The sequence below is a fragment of the Centrocercus urophasianus genome, unplaced genomic scaffold (genome assembly GCF_019232065.1).
Source record: "Centrocercus urophasianus isolate 14NV4802_14NV808 unplaced genomic scaffold, USGS_Curo_1.0 seq_10, whole genome shotgun sequence".
Taxonomy (NCBI): Eukaryota; Metazoa; Chordata; class Aves; order Galliformes; family Phasianidae; genus Centrocercus; species Centrocercus urophasianus.
The window spans coordinates 55,208,881-55,226,825 of record NW_024884142.1 but is presented as its reverse complement, the minus strand read 5'-3'; the positions used below and the strand labels follow the sequence as shown (position 1 = coordinate 55,226,825).

The window sequence follows — 17,945 nt, the reverse complement described above, 5'->3', positions numbered from 1 at the left end:
TAGAACAAGGAAATTCAGCATGCCTGCTCATTTTAATTACGTGTGGCACCACATAGTCTCACATCAGAAGATGTCTCCAGACGTTTTACTGATGCCTCTGTAGTGCAGACATCAAGTTAAAGAAAACTTTGGAATCAAATCAAATAGGAAGTGTAGGTGACCTTTGACATGACTGGTGTTCTCGTTATATTCTTTCATATTTGGGGAAACCCAGGTTTTGTTCTTTTTCTTCAGTTGGATTTGAGTTATCAAAGGGAATTTTGCTCTCACTTTTTCAGCTGTTTATTCAGTTCTGGAGACAAATTTCTGTCCATACTGCATGGAGAAAATCTCTTCATCTTTTTTTTTTTTTTTTTTTTTAAATAAAAGTGAACTTAATGAGCTACCAATGAAATTATAGATTAGTAAAGCTTTATAAATTTCCAATTTGCACAAATTTTCTCAATGATTTTCAAAAAATCCAGACCTATTAACTTTGCTTTCTAAACAGCACAAAAATAGCATCCAATGAAGAGAGGCAGTTGGTTAGAATTGTAACAAGATTAAAACCACAAGATTTTGGGAAATTTACATGTTAGTTTGCTTCAACATGTTTCTCTCTTCTTGTTCTCACATTTCAAAATGGCAGTAAAGCAAATACATATGTAAGTATACACACAGGAAGATGTATCAGTTTCTTGTGATAGCGTTCCACACGTCCAAAGACCTCTTGACAGTAACGACGTAACTCATCTAGTTCTTCTTCAATGACAGCTGCATCCATCGGTTCACTTTTCTCAATGAGTTGCTCACCCTGAACAATTATCTGGTGAATTTTGTTGTTGTTCAGTGAAATTTCCTGTTGGAAAGCCTTTATAAAAGAAAAATCCATACTTTATCAATGAAATCTACATTAAGACAACCTGAACTATTAAGGATGCAAGTCTTAGAAGGTTTTTGTTTGTTTGTTTGTTCATTTTTTTGTTTTTTTTTTTTTTCCTCCAGTGAGAACGGTGTGGGTAACAAACAGAAATGATTCTAAATATTCTGGCATGAGAAATTAAACTTAGCATTCCACAGTCTTTCTTGTCAAAAACAGTGATACTTCATGGTTTACCATCTCATTTCTCTCTTGTTGTGTTTGGACAGAAAGCTCTTCTCTAAACAAGTCATGCCTGTGACCAAATGTCTAAAATGGACACAGCTTCTAAAGCTATCATAATGGAATTTTGGATAACATAGTATGAGCCCTGCTTTTTTTTTTTTTTTTTTTTTTTTTTTCCATCAAATAACGCATGTTTTTTGATGCAGAAATGGTTGAAAAATGTAGTAATTATTAAGTGTCAGCAATAGTGGAGACCTGCCATTATTTTTATTGACAATTAGAGAACTATCACCCTTGTTTTTCTGATAATTTTTCACTGCTGAAAGATCTTTTACTCTGGCAGAAAAGTCTGCATTGAAACCTGACATAAACCAAAACTTATGAAGATGAAGTCAACCTGCAAGAATCAAGCTATATTACACTGCTCTTTGGCATAATGTTCATTAATAATTTTTTTTCCTCTATGAATATTTATATTCATTTTCTCTTCCCTCCTCCTCTTTCCGTTCCATTATTCTTTACCTTAAGTTGCTTTATCTTTGCTTGGACATCACACTCTGAGAAATGCTCTATGTTGGTCAGCTGCAAGTCCATCTCTGTTAGCCATACCAGGATGCTATCACGTGCTGTCTCAAACTCCTCACGTTGGCCAATAAAATGCTGGGAATGGGGAGTGGGAAATGGAGTGGTGTGAAATGACTAAAAGGACCCCCAAAAACAGCAATAAGCTGTTTAACAACAAATAATAACAGCAACAAAAAACGACAATAGTAGTTCTCCAGAGAAACAATTTTCATGCCCTTCAAACTTAAACCAAAATCCATACACCTTTTTCCTACATGATTTCTAGGGTTTGCACTTCAGTAATACCACCTTCATCTGCAATTAGCAGATATATGAAAGTTAAATACTAAGAAGGAGGTGGTAGTCAAGGGCATCAAGCATATGCCTATAGACTACAGTTCTCTTTGAAGTAATCAAAGAACAAGTTCCCTTCTTCTTCCGAAGCTAGAAACCCCCTCAAAAACTCTGCAAATGCATTAATCTGGAAGCTTCTAGAGCACCATTGATTCATACAGACCGTAGTGAAAGCTTAAAAACAGAAAAAATACTTTTAGCCTTCGCAGGATGGAGGTAACTCGCTTTTGTAAATTGTCCCATCTCTGGTTCCCCTCATGGACCATCTGCTTGAGGCTGCAGTCGGAATCAGTGCGGTTCTCCCGGGCCAGTCGGCGATACTGTTTGTTAATCAGTTCCAGCTGAGTCAGACTTTCGTGCACCTGTCTCTGGAAGGCCTAAAGAAGAATGCATAAGACACCATCAGCTTCATGTTTCGAATAGCTACCACAAAGCGTGTTAGAGAAAACACCACGTAATGAGTTGATTGAATTAATCTCTTCAAAAATTCTTAATGATGTTTCAAAAAAATGTCCTCTACCATTGTCACAAAGAGAAAATCAAGCAAAGGAAAACTTTTAAACTACTTCACCATATTTCTCTTGAACACAAATGAACAATTTTTTGCTTCCATTGTTGTATCACAAACTTGCTCTCCAATATTGTTTAAAATGCAAAAAACATTCTTTCCTAAAACTGGACACTACCCTTACTAAGGACTACAGAAGTGTGATGGATAACATACTTCTGTAGAGAAAATTTCATTAAAAACAGCTAACACAGGATTTCATCCTCAATGATATATACTCTCCATACTGTACTAAAGCTTATAAGAAGTAAGCACATTTTTACGATAAGACAAGAGACAGAGATTAAGAAGTAGGTTTGAAAAAAGAAAAAAAATATCAAATCCCATACCATCTTCTCAGTGTAACTATTCCCTTTGTTTAAGTCACTATTAAATTGAGTAGAGGACAACCAACAAGCATCAAATGGGTTTATAAATGGAATGATGTGCTTAGCAAAACTTAAAATTCACTTAAAATTGTACAAGGAGAACAAGGGAGATCATTTTCATAGCAGAGGCATAAATATGACTGTATTTACTAGGATCATGAAATCCACAAGCATGCAGTTGTTGCTTCACCTGTTACTAAGACATGTCCAGCAAACAGAACAACAGTGCATTTGTTTGCTGTGCTTACACAGTTCAGATACACAGAATTCATCTGTTGCCTTCCACCCTATAACCTGTTTTCATTTCTCAGGAAACAACTGCAGAGGAACCAGTTTGACTTTGTATTGTGAATGAAGTGACAGTCAGCTCTGATCTCTGCACAGGAATTGAAAGGTTCTTACACGGTTCACTGTTTTTTTTTGTTTGTTTGTTTTTAACTCAACTGATTCAACTGAGGATACAGTGGGGAAAATAAAATTAGGAAAACGTTGTCAGCTAAAGCAGAAAATTGCTTCAGTTATTATTTATCAGTTGCTGAGTTTACAGTAAATTTGCTGAATTCCACTAAATTTTGAACACTGCAGCCGTTGCCTTTTCCATTCTTCCATTTTGGTAGCGTAAGAAAACAAATAATGAAGAAGAGGAGGAAAAAGAAAAAGAAAGAACCCAAATGTAGTGAAAACAGGTTTCTAGAAACTTCTAGAAAGGCAGCTAAACTTCAGTTTGCAGCTAGTTCCCACTGACACTTTGTAGACAGTAAAAATTCCACAAGTCTGCAGGAGACAGAAGGTCACCATAAAAACTGAGTCAGTGAAACTGACGTTGGATAATATCGGCTCAACTGTGAAAATCAAAGACAGCCAAGATATTTTTGATACTGTTTCTCATATGACGGCTTGGTAAACAGGACACTTAAATCCTGATCATTAAGTAAAATGACAATGGGAAGAAAGTCTGAAACAGAGTACTCATGTCCAGACCTCACCTTAATCAAGAAGGCTGTTTAGCAACTGAACCTGGCATTTGGAAATGCAAATGTCAAAAATAAAATCTGAATCAGTGCTTCACAACTTGTTTCTGAATTAAATGTTAAACTAAATAGAATTAACTGGTGTTAGACATCATTTAAAATCTGCATTTCTTTCTCAGAGGAGATACTTTATAGCACCTGGCTTTTTACAGTATTGCCTAAACAATTTGTTTTCCTTCTTCAAAAACAATTTTCTCTCCCGTCTTGATATTCTTGAAATTCTAAAACTAAGCAGAAGATCATCTGGCTGGATCACCTCCAGAAAATCTGTGAGAGCTGGGGTTGTTCAGCCTAGAGAAGAGAAAGCTGCAGACAGACTTATAGCAGCCTTCCAGTATCTAAAAGGAGAGCCTACAGAAAAGCTGAAAATGAATTCCTTATCAGGGACATCTTACTCTGTATCAAACAAGGAAAGATGTCAGAGGGCTGAAGTCAGTGTTACTGAAAGAAGTAAAGGGATAAAAATCAAAGCAAAGGCTAGGAAGATGTACTTACTGAAGGGAGATTAGTGAATGCTATGGAGTACCTACTGACTAAGTGTATCAAAGAACTATAGAAGAAAAAAAATGCCAAGAAATCTAACTGTGGTGAAAAAACAGCAAGTAAGGCTGGATTGACTTATTAACATTTTCTGTTTCCACCTTCAACTAGAAACCTGCCAGTGAAGCCAGTTGCAAAACCATAAACTCCATTACATTAATACAGTGTCTGCAGAGTGATTTGTGTATGAGAAGGAAGAGCACCAGCTGGCTGCTGTAATGTGATCAGTAGATATTGAATTTCGAGTATTAAAAATCACCTCAAATTTCTTCAGTTCTTCCTTAGCAACTGTGTAAAGCACACCGGAGGAGCTTGGGAAAGCAGCTGTTCTCTCAGAGTTTTTTAGCCAGTCTTCAAATCTAGAGTAGTCATCCAAAAACTTTTGCCATAACCGCCACGTCTCTTCAATTCTGCAACAGATAATGGAAACTAAGCGAATGCTCAGACTGAAGGCCAGATGACCTACAGCACTTTAAATAATCATCAACAACAGCAAACGATTACTGCATCAGACAATAACTGGCTCCTAATCTAACTAAGACAGCAGGGTTGATAAACAGGCAACAGGGAAGATCAACCCATCCCAGACGGAGCTGGAATAAGACGATGGCAGATTTTTTTTTTTAAATGCATCTAATTTTGGTAACAGTATAAAAAAGAAGATTATAAACATGCAATAGGAGTTGGAAAAAATAATAGCACATACTAAATAACTTCAGAAATAAAGACTAGCGTAGGTACCTAAGCCAATCTTGCCAATCTTTTAGAGATTAGAAATTCTACACTACTTCCAACTGCAGATTTTTTTTTTTTTTTAAATGGAATACTGGAGATGTTGCAGCACATATTTTAAATTTCTTGATCATTATTCCTCATTGCAAACGGATGTGAACTTGCTTGGCTTTTTTGGCATTCACCAACAAGAGGTAAAATATTATCTCTCAATTTATATTGTGACTGTGTTGTTTTTTTTAATCAAAAAAAAGTAAAATTTATACAAACTTTTCAAATAAACTACATAGGCTGTTTTCAAAGTAATGCCTTCTATTCATTTCCATGTAAACTATAACAGAGACAAAGAGCACAATAACACTATTTTGTAGAGCAAATTCTCAGCTACAAAACACTACTTTTCAACACAGTCACCACCATTAGCTATGCATTTTAGCCAATGATGAACAAGAGCCTGCATGCCATGCTTTTGAAAAGTTGCATGGCTGTCCAGAACATAGCTTGTCTTTCACGTCACAGTTGCCACTGCTGAAACACAGTGTTCACCACATCACTGTGCTCATATGCACTGGTCTCCATAAAATCTTCAGCAAGTGTTGATGAATATCAATGGATGCAAGTTCTTTGCATGAAGGAATTCAATTCTACACCATGGCTTTATACACACTTCCATGTCAGATGTTGTTTTGTCTGACTGCCCCTCTGCTGCCATATGTTGTACAGCAACAAAATGCAATGGAATATTACTGGGAAGGCTCCATCTCTACTGCCATACCACCAAGATCAGCCTCTGACATTGTGGGCCAATATGATAAAAAATAGGAGGCATTACTTTTGGAGCAGCCCTCATATTTGACTTCAGTTGAATATGTCAAATAGTGGTTGGCTCTTTACTCTGTTTCCAAATTCGCTTAATGACTGCAAAATCCCAAGAACTTCAAAATGAGATTTTTTTTTTTTTTGAGTACAGGATCTATTACAGCAGAACTTTGTCTGCTCTTGTGTATAAATGGTTTTCTCATATCTTACTCATGTAAAAGAGAGAGAAACTCTATTGCCATGCAATACTCCAAGGCAAAATTAAAACTTTACTGATGATATGTTGTTGAACTTGAATTTTGACATTGGGGTTTTTTCTCTTTCAAATGAAAAACTGTTTCTATACAAAGTAAAATTCTAAATAATTATAGCTCGGTCAATTTACTGTTACAAATCTATTAACAGCACAAATTAAAATGGAAAAAAATATAAAATTACTTAAAGATAGCAATCTCTGGATGTGAAGCAGGACAGCAAAAGCAACAAACTCTTTGCTTAAAATAAATCAATAAATTAGAAGTCCCTAAGCACATTAAGAGCACCCCACAATAGAAAGTTCAATTCAGCATTTTGAAAATCCATAAAATTTACCTAGATTAATAACTTAAAAACATACAGAAAATATCATCATAAATATAGTTCAAATAGCTACATGAACATGCATTATTAATGATCAGCTCAGAGCCCCATAGGCTCAAAGTAGTTCACATATTTCTGGCTATCAAGTTCATCCATGCTATCCTAGATGGGAATGAAAAACTATTGACCTCTGTTTTCCCACTGTGTTGTCATATTTCCATCCAGCATTTCCATACAAATGTCTGGAATCCATTGGCATGCAGTGCACAGATGGTCTAAGCATGAGAGTCATGAATGTAAATAAGACCAAATCCAAGGTACAAAGGTATTACTGGCCCTGTTTGCTTATCTAAGGTAATCAGATTAAGAAATTTCAGATGAGTGTTCATTCCTAAAATTCTTCCAAATCAAAATTTTCTTATATAAGGAACTGGTGAGAAACATTAAGTGTAAGAAAACCCTAATTAGATAATTAGTTTCATCATCAGTCTAAGAAGTTGTAGGATACATGTACGTATTACAGCTCTGCCTCTTTGCTCATGCCTTCTAAACTTTTTGAAATAATTGATACATCTAAATTTTCCCTAAGTTCTTTCTCATTACTACTATGAAATAGGTGAAATCAGACAATATTCCATCAAAGGCCTCATGCGAGCAAAATTTGGTAACTGTACTTTGTATAATGACACAAAATAATGCAACTTTTTTTTTTTAACCCCCACAGCACGATAATTATTTCTATTCAGTGTATGTTCTTTTTTTCTGATCTGTAGATTTTTTTTCAGTAATACAAACCTGTCACCTACATCCCATCCTGTATTTGTGCATGTGGAAAGAAATACTGTCAGCATTATAGACTTACTTAAGTCGCCTTTCCATTGACATTGCACAAATGTTCCTCCACCTTCTGTCCAGATTGCGTGTAGCCTGCTGGATAGAGTCACACTCTGTTTCTGTGGCACAGGCATCACAGTCATGAAGAAGCACTTCACACAAATTGAGAACAGATGCCACTCCAGTGCTGTGTTTCTCTATGTCTCTCTGAAGTTCCTGTAGATGAAGAAATTAATTCTTAAGAGAAATCACAAATCATGTAAATATAGATGCGTTTCTGCTCTACTTTTTCAAAACGAACTTAATAGCAAACAAACAAAAAAAAAAGCAACCAACAAATTGAAACAGATACTGTGCTTGTGACAGCACAAGTGATGATGCAATGTTGTCAATGAAGCTAAGAGAATCTAGCAGCATGAACAGCTCCCTCATAGCCAAGGAATATCAGACCATCATCTGGGACAAACTGCATGCTCAGCTGAACATCCTTCACATATATTTAATCAACATTACCAATAAATGGTGCAATTATTCCCAGCCCTTCACCGTTATCACAGAGAATGTAAAGCAGAAGTTAGTAAGAGAAGTGTGGCAAAAAAAACCAACAACCCTGTTCATATCTACTGCCAGGGTTTGATGGAGGTACCCTTTGTAAGCCTACTCACAAAGGTGAGCTAGCTCCACAGTGGCACATCTGACACGGTGACTAGCAATAGCACAGATCAAACCAGTGCATACTTAGTAATAACATTTTTCTTCAACTTCCAAAATTCACAGCATTTTCAGTGACAGAATAAAAGAAGATTCAGGACAGAAAGAAAATGCATTTTCATTGTCTCAGCACAAATTAAACATGATTTGTATTATTTCTTATGCTGTTTCCTTGATTGTAACTGTGGTACACTAGTGATAATGCTTCTTCCTGAAGGATCTTTTTCAACTACTATCTTGAGCTACTGGTTCAAGTTGAGACAAGCTATGAAAGTAACTGACTATTTCTGTCAGATAAGCACAAGGAAAAGAAACCCTCCTTATCAGGAGGGCTTATTACTTTCCATATCAGATGGAAAAATTAGGACCAAGGTCAAGGTAACATAACCCAAATAGTAACCAAGAAGTTACATCTACTTTTGGTTCAGGTGAAGAAAATTACCTTAGCTAGGGTAATTAAAGATGGGAAATTTTCTTTAGGAGAACAAGAACTTGGTAGTCTGAGGCTAAGTACAGATAAAGCACTCTTTCTAATTTTACTAATAAAGAAAAGCAGAAACACAAAAATTAATTTAGCATCAACATATTGTGCCTACATATCTCAACCCCTAACTAGACAAATGTTGCTAACAACAAGAAATATGAAGTTCTGAAATAGTCTCTTCCAGCAGGAAACAAAGTCTAAATGTGGTATATAAAATTCCACCAAATTTTAAATGGAGCAATTTTATCTTGTATCAGTCATCTGATTTGGTTGTGTTGATGAATAACTTACTGTAACTTAAATTAATAACTTAATTCCCTCTTCTCATCTGTGAAACAAAAGGATGTTTTATGAGCATTGACACTAGACCATAAAATGGAAAATCATAATATTTTCTCTTTCAGTTGTGGTCCACTCATATGCCCAAAAAATGGTCTTCCATCACATTGCACTTATTCTTTTTCTCCCTATCCAGCAAAGTTATATAAGGGTGGATGCTATAAATACCTTCAATACGCTACAAAACACATAATTTCAGAAGGTATAAAATTTGAGGTTAAGCAAGTTCAGGTAATACAATCTCCTCTTCACCGTTTTGGAGTAGAGCAGTAGATAGAATTGCCATATTGGTGGTCCTGAGGATTCCTATTAATTAAATTTTTATTCACGTTCAGAACTCTTTTTTTTTTTTTTTTTTTTTTTACAAGTGATAGCTATTTTTTTCTCCACAGATTCAGCTTCTTTCTCGGCTTTTAAAATTTTCTGTGCTTATTAGAAAACAATTAGCCTTTTGGTTAGTTTACAGAAGGAGCATTACTTCTATGCATCACTGTCATCCAAATACAGGTTGGGTTTTTTAATCATCACAAAAGCAAACACAATTTTTTCAATTTCAAGTGGTAGCAGGCTGAGATAGTAAACAAGTAACTTTTGAAATACAGCTTTCAATCCTTGGAAAATGCTGCAGTGAGATTACACTACCTTCCCCAGGATATCCAGTTTGAATTGCCTCTTAATTTCACTACAGAGACCAGCAACCTCCAAAGCTCATTCTTGGCTGAAGAAGATGCTGAGAAGTAGACAGTGAAGTTACAGAGATGGAATTTGTCCCTTCTCTTTCACAGCATAATATTTTTAACGCAGTGTTGTACATGAGCAATTGGTAGCAGTATGAGCAGGAAAGATAATGGCCTCAGTGGAAGATTAAGCATGAAAAAGAACATTAACAGGGAAGAAAAAAGAGGGATAAAATATTTGAGATTGCAAACGTAATGGCTTCCTAAGATAAAATGAATAGAGATATAGCCTCCTAATAACAAAAATACTGTTTGCCATACTGGAATGTTTCTTTTGTTTGTTTGCTTTTGTTTTTCTTTTGTTTTTCAATGATGACCAGTCTGCAGCATTATCAAATCAAATAATCAAGATTCCAAATATGGTGTCTTCCCAGTATAAAATTAACCTCTATTTCTCCCCTTTACAGTTCCAGTGAAACCACTCAGACTTCCACAGAAAACTGCTGCATGCTGTCACTCCACAGGTACCATTTTAAGGAAACAGTAGAAAGCAGAGGTACACCAGTCACCATACCCAGAGTAAGTCTCAGAAGGAGCAGATATAACAAAACTGTGGAATGTTTGCACAGTGATGCTAGAAAAAAAATCTGAGCATCTAGTTAATTGACAGCAGTGTTTAACCCTGCCCAGCACTTTACCATCTCAGGAACACAATTCATTAGTGATACTTGCGTGTTATAAATTATTAACCCTGTGCAAATTGCATATAGAATATTAATAAGCAGTTCTCCACAGCCATGTAGCAAATCAGTTGGGGAGCCATAAAAAAATCTGAGAAGGTTCCTGGGCCTCAACCGTACACTCAGTTTTAAAGATCAAAATTCCACTTTATGTACTTCGTAACTTAACTGTCTCCAAAGCATTCTGGCACTCCACTTCCCACACATTTCTTTCTTCTCTCATGACAGAACTCAGAAGAGCATATAACTCATCTTCAGTGAGGCACCAAAAAGGTATTTCTGCTAAATAAGTACCAACAGGAACACAATAGAAAAGTCTTTCCCAGTAAAGTGCTTCTAAATAAAACTACACTGGGCAGCCGAATATGAAGCACCCACATATTTTCTTCTACTGCACAGAGCCATAATCTGTGAAGCAGGCATATAAAGTAGCAGTGAATTTGAATCGTAAATAGAAATTATAGAAAACGCTCTTAGTAGTAACATCAATTGTAATGCCAAAAAACTAGTTGATGAATTTTTTTGGCCTGTTTTAATGTTGACTGTTTTGTTCCAGGACTGCGTAAAGGCTTTATGTGCTGTAAAACAACTGATTTTAAATTCACTTGTATAGTTCATGCATCTTTGCGTGCAATGTGATTCTCAAAACAAACTGCAAAATAAAACCAAGTTAGAAAGGTTGCTGAAAGAGTCCTTTCCAAGCATGTGCAAAATTTGCAAGGTCTAATAGGTGTCAGTTTTACTTTTTGGAACAGACAATTCAAACAATCCAAAATGACAAAGGAAAAACAAATTGCAATAGCTTGTTCAAGATATATCTCTTGGCGCCTTACCTTTCTTGGGAATGTCAAACAGCTCCAGGAAGATTCGATGTCAAAGCCAGCAGAAGGCTCTATAAGTGACACAGTAAGCACCACTTGCCTTGATATTTGAACACTTTTTTTTTTTTACCTCATGCCCTCTTGGCACTGATCTGGGTGAAAGCAGACCAGAGACACACTATTTCGATTCTCCCTTACCACTGTTCACTTGATAAATGTTTTGCATTTTACCTGCTGTTCATTTAGCTTCCTTTGTATCTCCTCAGAGTCACAAGTTTCATAGACAATTGGTTTGGACAGCTCTGATTCAATGTGAGCAAGCCAAGATCTCAGGCTACTCATGTTCTTATCCAGTTGCTGCACTGCAACTAGTGTTTCTTTCAACTTCTTTACCCTGTAAAGAGAAAGAAATGGGAGCATGGGCACATTGAAGGTAAAGCCTGAAGGAGAGTTCTAAACTGTGTGTTTCAGGAGGATTTCAAAGAAACAATTTAGATGGCAACTTCTGCTCTCAAGTTTTCCATAATGTACCACAAAAAATTTTGAGTAACATTCCCTTTTATGTTTATATAACTTCTTAAGTATTTCAGTATCAGAAAGCTTTAAGAGTTTACTTTAGCTGGGAATAGACCAACTAAATTGGACTGAATCAGACTTCTGGATCCACCACACAAAGAAAATGCTTACTATCCATAAATCAAACAGAGCAATTTACATTTTTTCTAAAACACTAATTTATCAGGTGTTTCTATACTTAATGCAGAAGGTGCAGTTGGTCCCTGAGAGACTACTATGGGTGTCCTTTCCCCAATGAAGAGAAATACTGAGATCTCGATATGGACTTTAAAAAGGACAAGACTGGTTATTTTTTTTTTCTTTTCTTTTTAGATCTCTCTTACATACAGATAGTCAAATGTTTGGCTCTTCATGACATGCCTAAGAACAGTTCAAATGCACCTTCCATACTGAAGTCTCATTGGCAGGGTTATGATCAGAAAGAAAAAAGCTCTTGTGAATTTGAAAAAAACATTGGTAATCTAGAAATCTAGCTGTGAAGAAACTGAAGACAACTCAATCATGCTGGAAAACCGCCCACTCCCTGTTGTCAGGGTATTTCAAATCACAACTATGTCATTAGTCTTGGAGAGATACTAACAAAGCAACCAACGTCTGGGCCACTTTTTCCTCTTTATGTGTGTGCTATACATACAATGTTTTGTGGCTTTGGACCAATCGGACCTTGCTCTTAGAACAGGAAAGAAGGTTGGTTATCACCCATCTGAACTTGCAGTTTTTCAGTCTAAACATAATAAAGTACAGCCCATTTTCTGCTTATACCTTCAAGGCTGTATGCATGAGTTCTATTGCATGAGTGCAGGATTGGGGAAGGGAACAACGAGTTGCATCATACATGTATACAAGAAAAACTACTCCAACATTTCCATATTCAAGCTGTGAAACAGATACATCCCACTTGCAGTGTTATAGAATTCTAACTTCTGTACTGGCTTTTATTTAAACAATGCCTGGCCACATTTGATTGGCTTTGCCAATCAGAAAATGCCCTCTTTGTTCCATTCAGACAGAATAGGACTACTTCTCTGTCAGACACAGAAAAAAAAAAAAAAAAAAGGCGGAGGGAAAAAAAATCAACAGCAACCCGATAGTGTTATTTTCAGTCATATGACCTCAAGAGACAAAAAGAAAATGAAATGACATATGAAATATATACCTCAAGGTAAGGACAACTCCTTCCCTCACCTCACTACCTTTACTGTTCATAGTGTTCTTTATTTGTACAAAATCTAACACAACAGATTCCTTGCCCATGGTACAAATAGAAGCAAATAGCGAGTGCTTCTTGGAACATGCTGAGCTTCCTTTTTTTTTTTTTTTTTTTTTTTTTTTTAAACAGATCAGAACCCCACCTTTCTATGTTAATGTCAAAGGGCCTGAGAGACTGAAAACAAAACTAAAAGCTCTGCTTAGAGACAAAGGTTGAATTAGAAACCATCTAAGTATGTAGGATGCCTACTTAACTGTAATTTTTGACCTTTGAAGATTTCATTTACAAGATGATCTTTAAACACTTAATTATTCAGATAATCATCTCATGCTTTGTTACAGCACTTATGCATGCTACTTCAAGAGATCTGAGATAACTTCCATTCTTGATAATGAAGACTTCACACTGAAAGCTAAGTGTTGGACACATGCCATTTTTGTTTTAAAACTTGTTTTAGATATCTATCTATATCATTATTGCTACATAATAAGACTCTCAGAAAGGAAAATACTGCAGAATTGAACTGTTAATTTCTATGATCTAACAAGGAAAACTCATGTGAAAGTTTGAACTGGCTTATAATACATACTTTTCCATGTATCTAAATGAAAATACCTCAGTTTCCCTAAGTAAGTAATTACATTAAAATGTCTATTTTCCATTAAAAATGAGAGAGAAAGCAATTTGGAGCAGAAAGTAAGCCCAAAAGCCTCTAATTCAACTGGTCCTAAAACCAGAAAGCCTTAGAATCCACTTAAACCTCAACAGGAACAGCCTTGTAAACCTGTAACAATGCATCATATAGAACTCATAGCTACTGTATTAGTCATTCCTCAGACAACCGATTGCTGATATTAAACTTAAAAAACCTCACTAAGACCATGTTAGTTAAACATGTATAAAGCCAATAGAAAACACAAGTGAAAAAACTTTTCTACTCCAGAGACAAGATTTCAAGAAACACTTTTTTTCTATAAAACAGTAGGGATAAAAGTCACCATTAAAAGCAGTTTAAAAAATCAGTTTAAAAATTATGTTTTTATGTTTTAAAAAGATGTAAAATCCAAAGGACAGCACAAATGTGTACCACAATACTGGTATTAACAATTATAATTGCTCTTCAGATCACAGTTTTCACTTTCAGAGAATAAATTTATAGAACTCTGAACAAACCCAGAAAAAAATTGTAGAAAAGACAAAGGGAAGAAGGCAAAGGAGGAGTTGAATCGAAAATCTAAGGAAATGTAGCTTGAATTCCAGTATTAAAAGCAGTTAAAGTGTTTTCATCCATATACAAAGACAGATCAAATTAAGTATGTAAAGTCTGAAATCCTGTATTTACAGCCTCTTCTCTGCCTTTTGCATGTATCCACAATGACACAGATAGTAAGAAAATACAGTTTGCCTCTGTTATATACACTCATTTAAAAACATCAGTAAAATCGGTCAAGTTTCTTTCAGGCAACAAAGAAATTGTAGTGAGTTGTTAATAGCTGTAAGTCTGCATTAGTTATAAAATCCTAATCTGAGATCCAAAAGCCCTAGCTGTAAAATAAGGTTGTTCTCAGTGTTAACTTTTCAAATTGAGCAGAAAACAGCTGATTTCCACCTATCAACATTCCCGTTTTCTGGCAAACCAAGACTTCAGAAAGAACTGTATCAGTTAAAAGCAAACAAAAATAGCTGCCTGCCTTGTGATATCACAATTACAGTCTGGGAGATCTGAATCCACACTGCCGTCCTCCGCCATCCTCACAGCACGCAAATCCTCTGCCACCACCATGAAATTTTCCAGCATTAAAAAGAAGAGCTTCCACTTCAAAAGCTTGCAAACAGTGTGCTTTGTATGGGGGCAGGAAAAGAAACAAACTTCTCTTTGCTGCTGAGTACTGTACAGAAAATATTGCATGCCAAACAAATGTTAGCAGACGTTGCTTGATAACATGAGCCTGAATGGTGACAAGTGGTCATGTTTCTAAATAAAACCTGCATTCATCAACATGTGCCAGACTTGATCTCCAGGAATGTGGATCATGAGTGCAAGGGGAAGGGAGGGAAAAAATATACAACAAAGCCTTCCTTGCAAAGCCTGAACAGTACCAGCAAATACAGTACTTGTTGGCAGTTAACATCTCTAACACTTATCAAACAAATTCCACTTTAAGGGTCAATATTTTTAAAAAAGATAGAAATATAAGTCTTTGGATAAAAAGACACAACTGCCTTTCTGTAGCTGTCTTTCTTCAGTTATCTCCTCATAGCAGAGAGATAAGAAGTGGGTAAGGGAACAGAACATGAGAAAGAAGGATTTTTACAAGGGAATGAAGAAGTTCCATCATCAAGCATAAAATCAACAAGAAAAGATTCACACCCATATTACCATACTGTACTAATAAAACACTAGGAAAAATGCTCCAAAGTATGACTGTGATTTTGAAGAAAAAAATGTGCATTTATTAACACTGTCAAGGATCCAGAATAAGAGGTCTGTTTTATTCTTAACACCAGAAAAAATAATTCACATTTTCTAACTGAATGCAGCCAAAATTCATGTTATACGATATATCCCCAATTGAAAAGTATCAAAATAGGAACACACTCTGATACATAGCAAAATGCTCAAGAGACTCGACAGTCTTCTAAAAGTACTTTGGAGGATGCAAATGTTTTTGATCAGTAGGAATTACTTAACTGGGTTTTAATTTATATCAGTCTGAACTACAACTGAACTAGCAAAATCTCTATTACTCGGCATCAATCCTTGCCAAGATTTACTTCCCAGCTTTAGAAATGCAGCATTCATACTTTGCATTCTTTCTCACTTCAGTATGGTCTGGAAATGAAGAAGTTTATATATTTAATTACATATGATAATAGGCACACTAGATTGAACGAACTAGTGTAGTCTAGATCTGGTTGAAAGAGACCTACAACAGTCATTGAGTTCAACTGTTAATCTACTTCAGGGGTAACATCAAAGTTAAAACAGATCATTAAATGCATTACTAACATGCTTCTTAAACACAAAAAGGTACAGGACACCAACCGCCTCTCCAGAAAGCCTTTTTCAATGCTTAACTATCTTGGTAACTAATTTTTTCCTAATTTCCACTTTGAACCAACCCTGATGAAGCTCTGAGACACTGCCATGTGTCCTGTCACTAGATACCGGTGAGAAATGATGGACACCTCCTTTCCCATTTCCCCACTCCAGAAAGATTTACAGGGCAATTAGATGATCCCTTAATTTCCTTTCTTATATGTGTGATAAACCCAGTGTCCTCAACTGCTCCTCCAGGGATTCGACTTCCAGCCTTTTAACCAGCTTTTAAGAGCCTTCTTAAATTGGAGAGCCTAGAACTGCACACAGTATTCCAAGTGAGGCTGGAGAACCATCAGTTTTGATGAGGTGGCTATGCTGTGCTTAATGCACACCAGAATATAGCCTTCCTTCCTGGTTGCTAGGACAAGCTGCTGTTCATATCGAGCCAGCACTTCCAGATGTCCATCTATAGGCTGCTCTCCAGTCAGTCATTTCCCAATCTGTACTTTATATCCCACATTAATTAAAAAGGCTAAATTGAAGGGTTAGTTCTGGAAACAAAAGTAAATAAATATTTCACATATATTAGTCTAGTGCTAGGGCTTGACATCCTACTTCAAGATAACAGAATGAGAAAGTTTAAGCAGATAACTCAATTTACACCTACCCTTCCTCCTGTCACCCTAACAATGATGCCCTTATCTGTCTCTATATCGAGCACTAATCTTTAATACTAAACAGACAACATAGATTTAAAAAAAAAAAAATAAAAAAATTTTACAATTTCTGAATGTCATTTTGCTTTTCACTAGAAATTTCCTAAAGGTATGATTTGAACACAACATTCGAAAAATTGTCTGAGTAGGTGTTTCTAAAGACACATAAAAATACAGCAAATATCTGTTATGATCAACAACTGGTGATGTATCACATCCTCTGAAACCAGCAGTCTCTTTGGCAGCAATGCACCACTTCCTGACTTGACTGTTCTGCAGGAAGTATACAGCTTTCATTACTTTAAAACAAACTGCTATAAAAGGACATGGAACCAGAATGCTTGAGCTTACACAAAATTTACTGTTTGCATGCTTACAGGTTTCAGAGTAGAAATACAGTAAAATCATATGAAAATGGATTTTGAAAAGAAGATAACACAACAAGGCAAACGTTTTTGCTGCATGCGAGGCTAAAGTATTATTAATTCATACATACTTAATTGGAGAAGTGCAAAATAGTAGAGAGTATATATACATTTTATGAAATGCATATACAAAACCATGCCAAAATTACTGTCTGGAGGATGTTGTACTGTGACTCAGGGCAAAAAATACTGAAACAAATAAGCCAGTTTTTTTCACATATCAACATATCATCAAGCAGCCCTGTATTTCCCTAAGTTATGAAAATGGCTGTTTTTTTGTTGTTGTTGTTGTTTTTGTTTTTTTTGTTGTTTTTTTTGTAACAGCCTTGATGATAATCTTTAATTTGCTGTATGTCTATCTTATCAATCAGTCAGACTTATTTTTGGAACTCCTCTTCAGAAACCCAAATTAAAACAACAAATGCGCTATTCAGATTGTTCTGCCATTTTTTAATGTTTTTAAATTAATCTAATCTCCTCTAACATGAGATGGAATTGAAACAAGGCTCACTAAATCTGGCTGCCACCAATCCCGTGTAACTCAGACATAGCAGACAGTGTTTGGAATTATCTCCTTTTTACTTGCTGAAATAACATATGAAGAAATACAAAAGGCAAACGGGAGAGTAAATTTCACAGAACAGTGTTGATGGTTGAGAACAGACCCATTCATTATTAATAATGGAAAGGCAGATAAAAAAAATATTTTAATTCCATGATGCCCAGTACA

The 17,945-nt window shown here is 35.8% G+C and overlaps 1 protein-coding gene across 1 annotated transcript in view; it reads right to left on the bottom strand.

The window, feature by feature from the left end:
- SYNE1 (spectrin repeat containing nuclear envelope protein 1) overlaps positions 1-17,945 on the bottom strand; it is a 274,529-nt gene that overhangs the window by 19,288 nt on the left and 237,296 nt on the right. Inside the window, exons 128-133 of the mRNA XM_042812608.1 lie at positions 11,477-11,639; positions 7,502-7,689; positions 4,769-4,919; positions 2,197-2,379; positions 1,607-1,744; positions 659-850 (exon numbers count right to left, since the gene is read on the bottom strand). Of these exons, the coding sequence (XP_042668542.1) occupies positions 659-850; positions 1,607-1,744; positions 2,197-2,379; positions 4,769-4,919; positions 7,502-7,689; positions 11,477-11,639 (1,015 nt within the window). The remainder of the gene's footprint in view (positions 1-658; positions 851-1,606; positions 1,745-2,196; positions 2,380-4,768; positions 4,920-7,501; positions 7,690-11,476; positions 11,640-17,945) is intronic.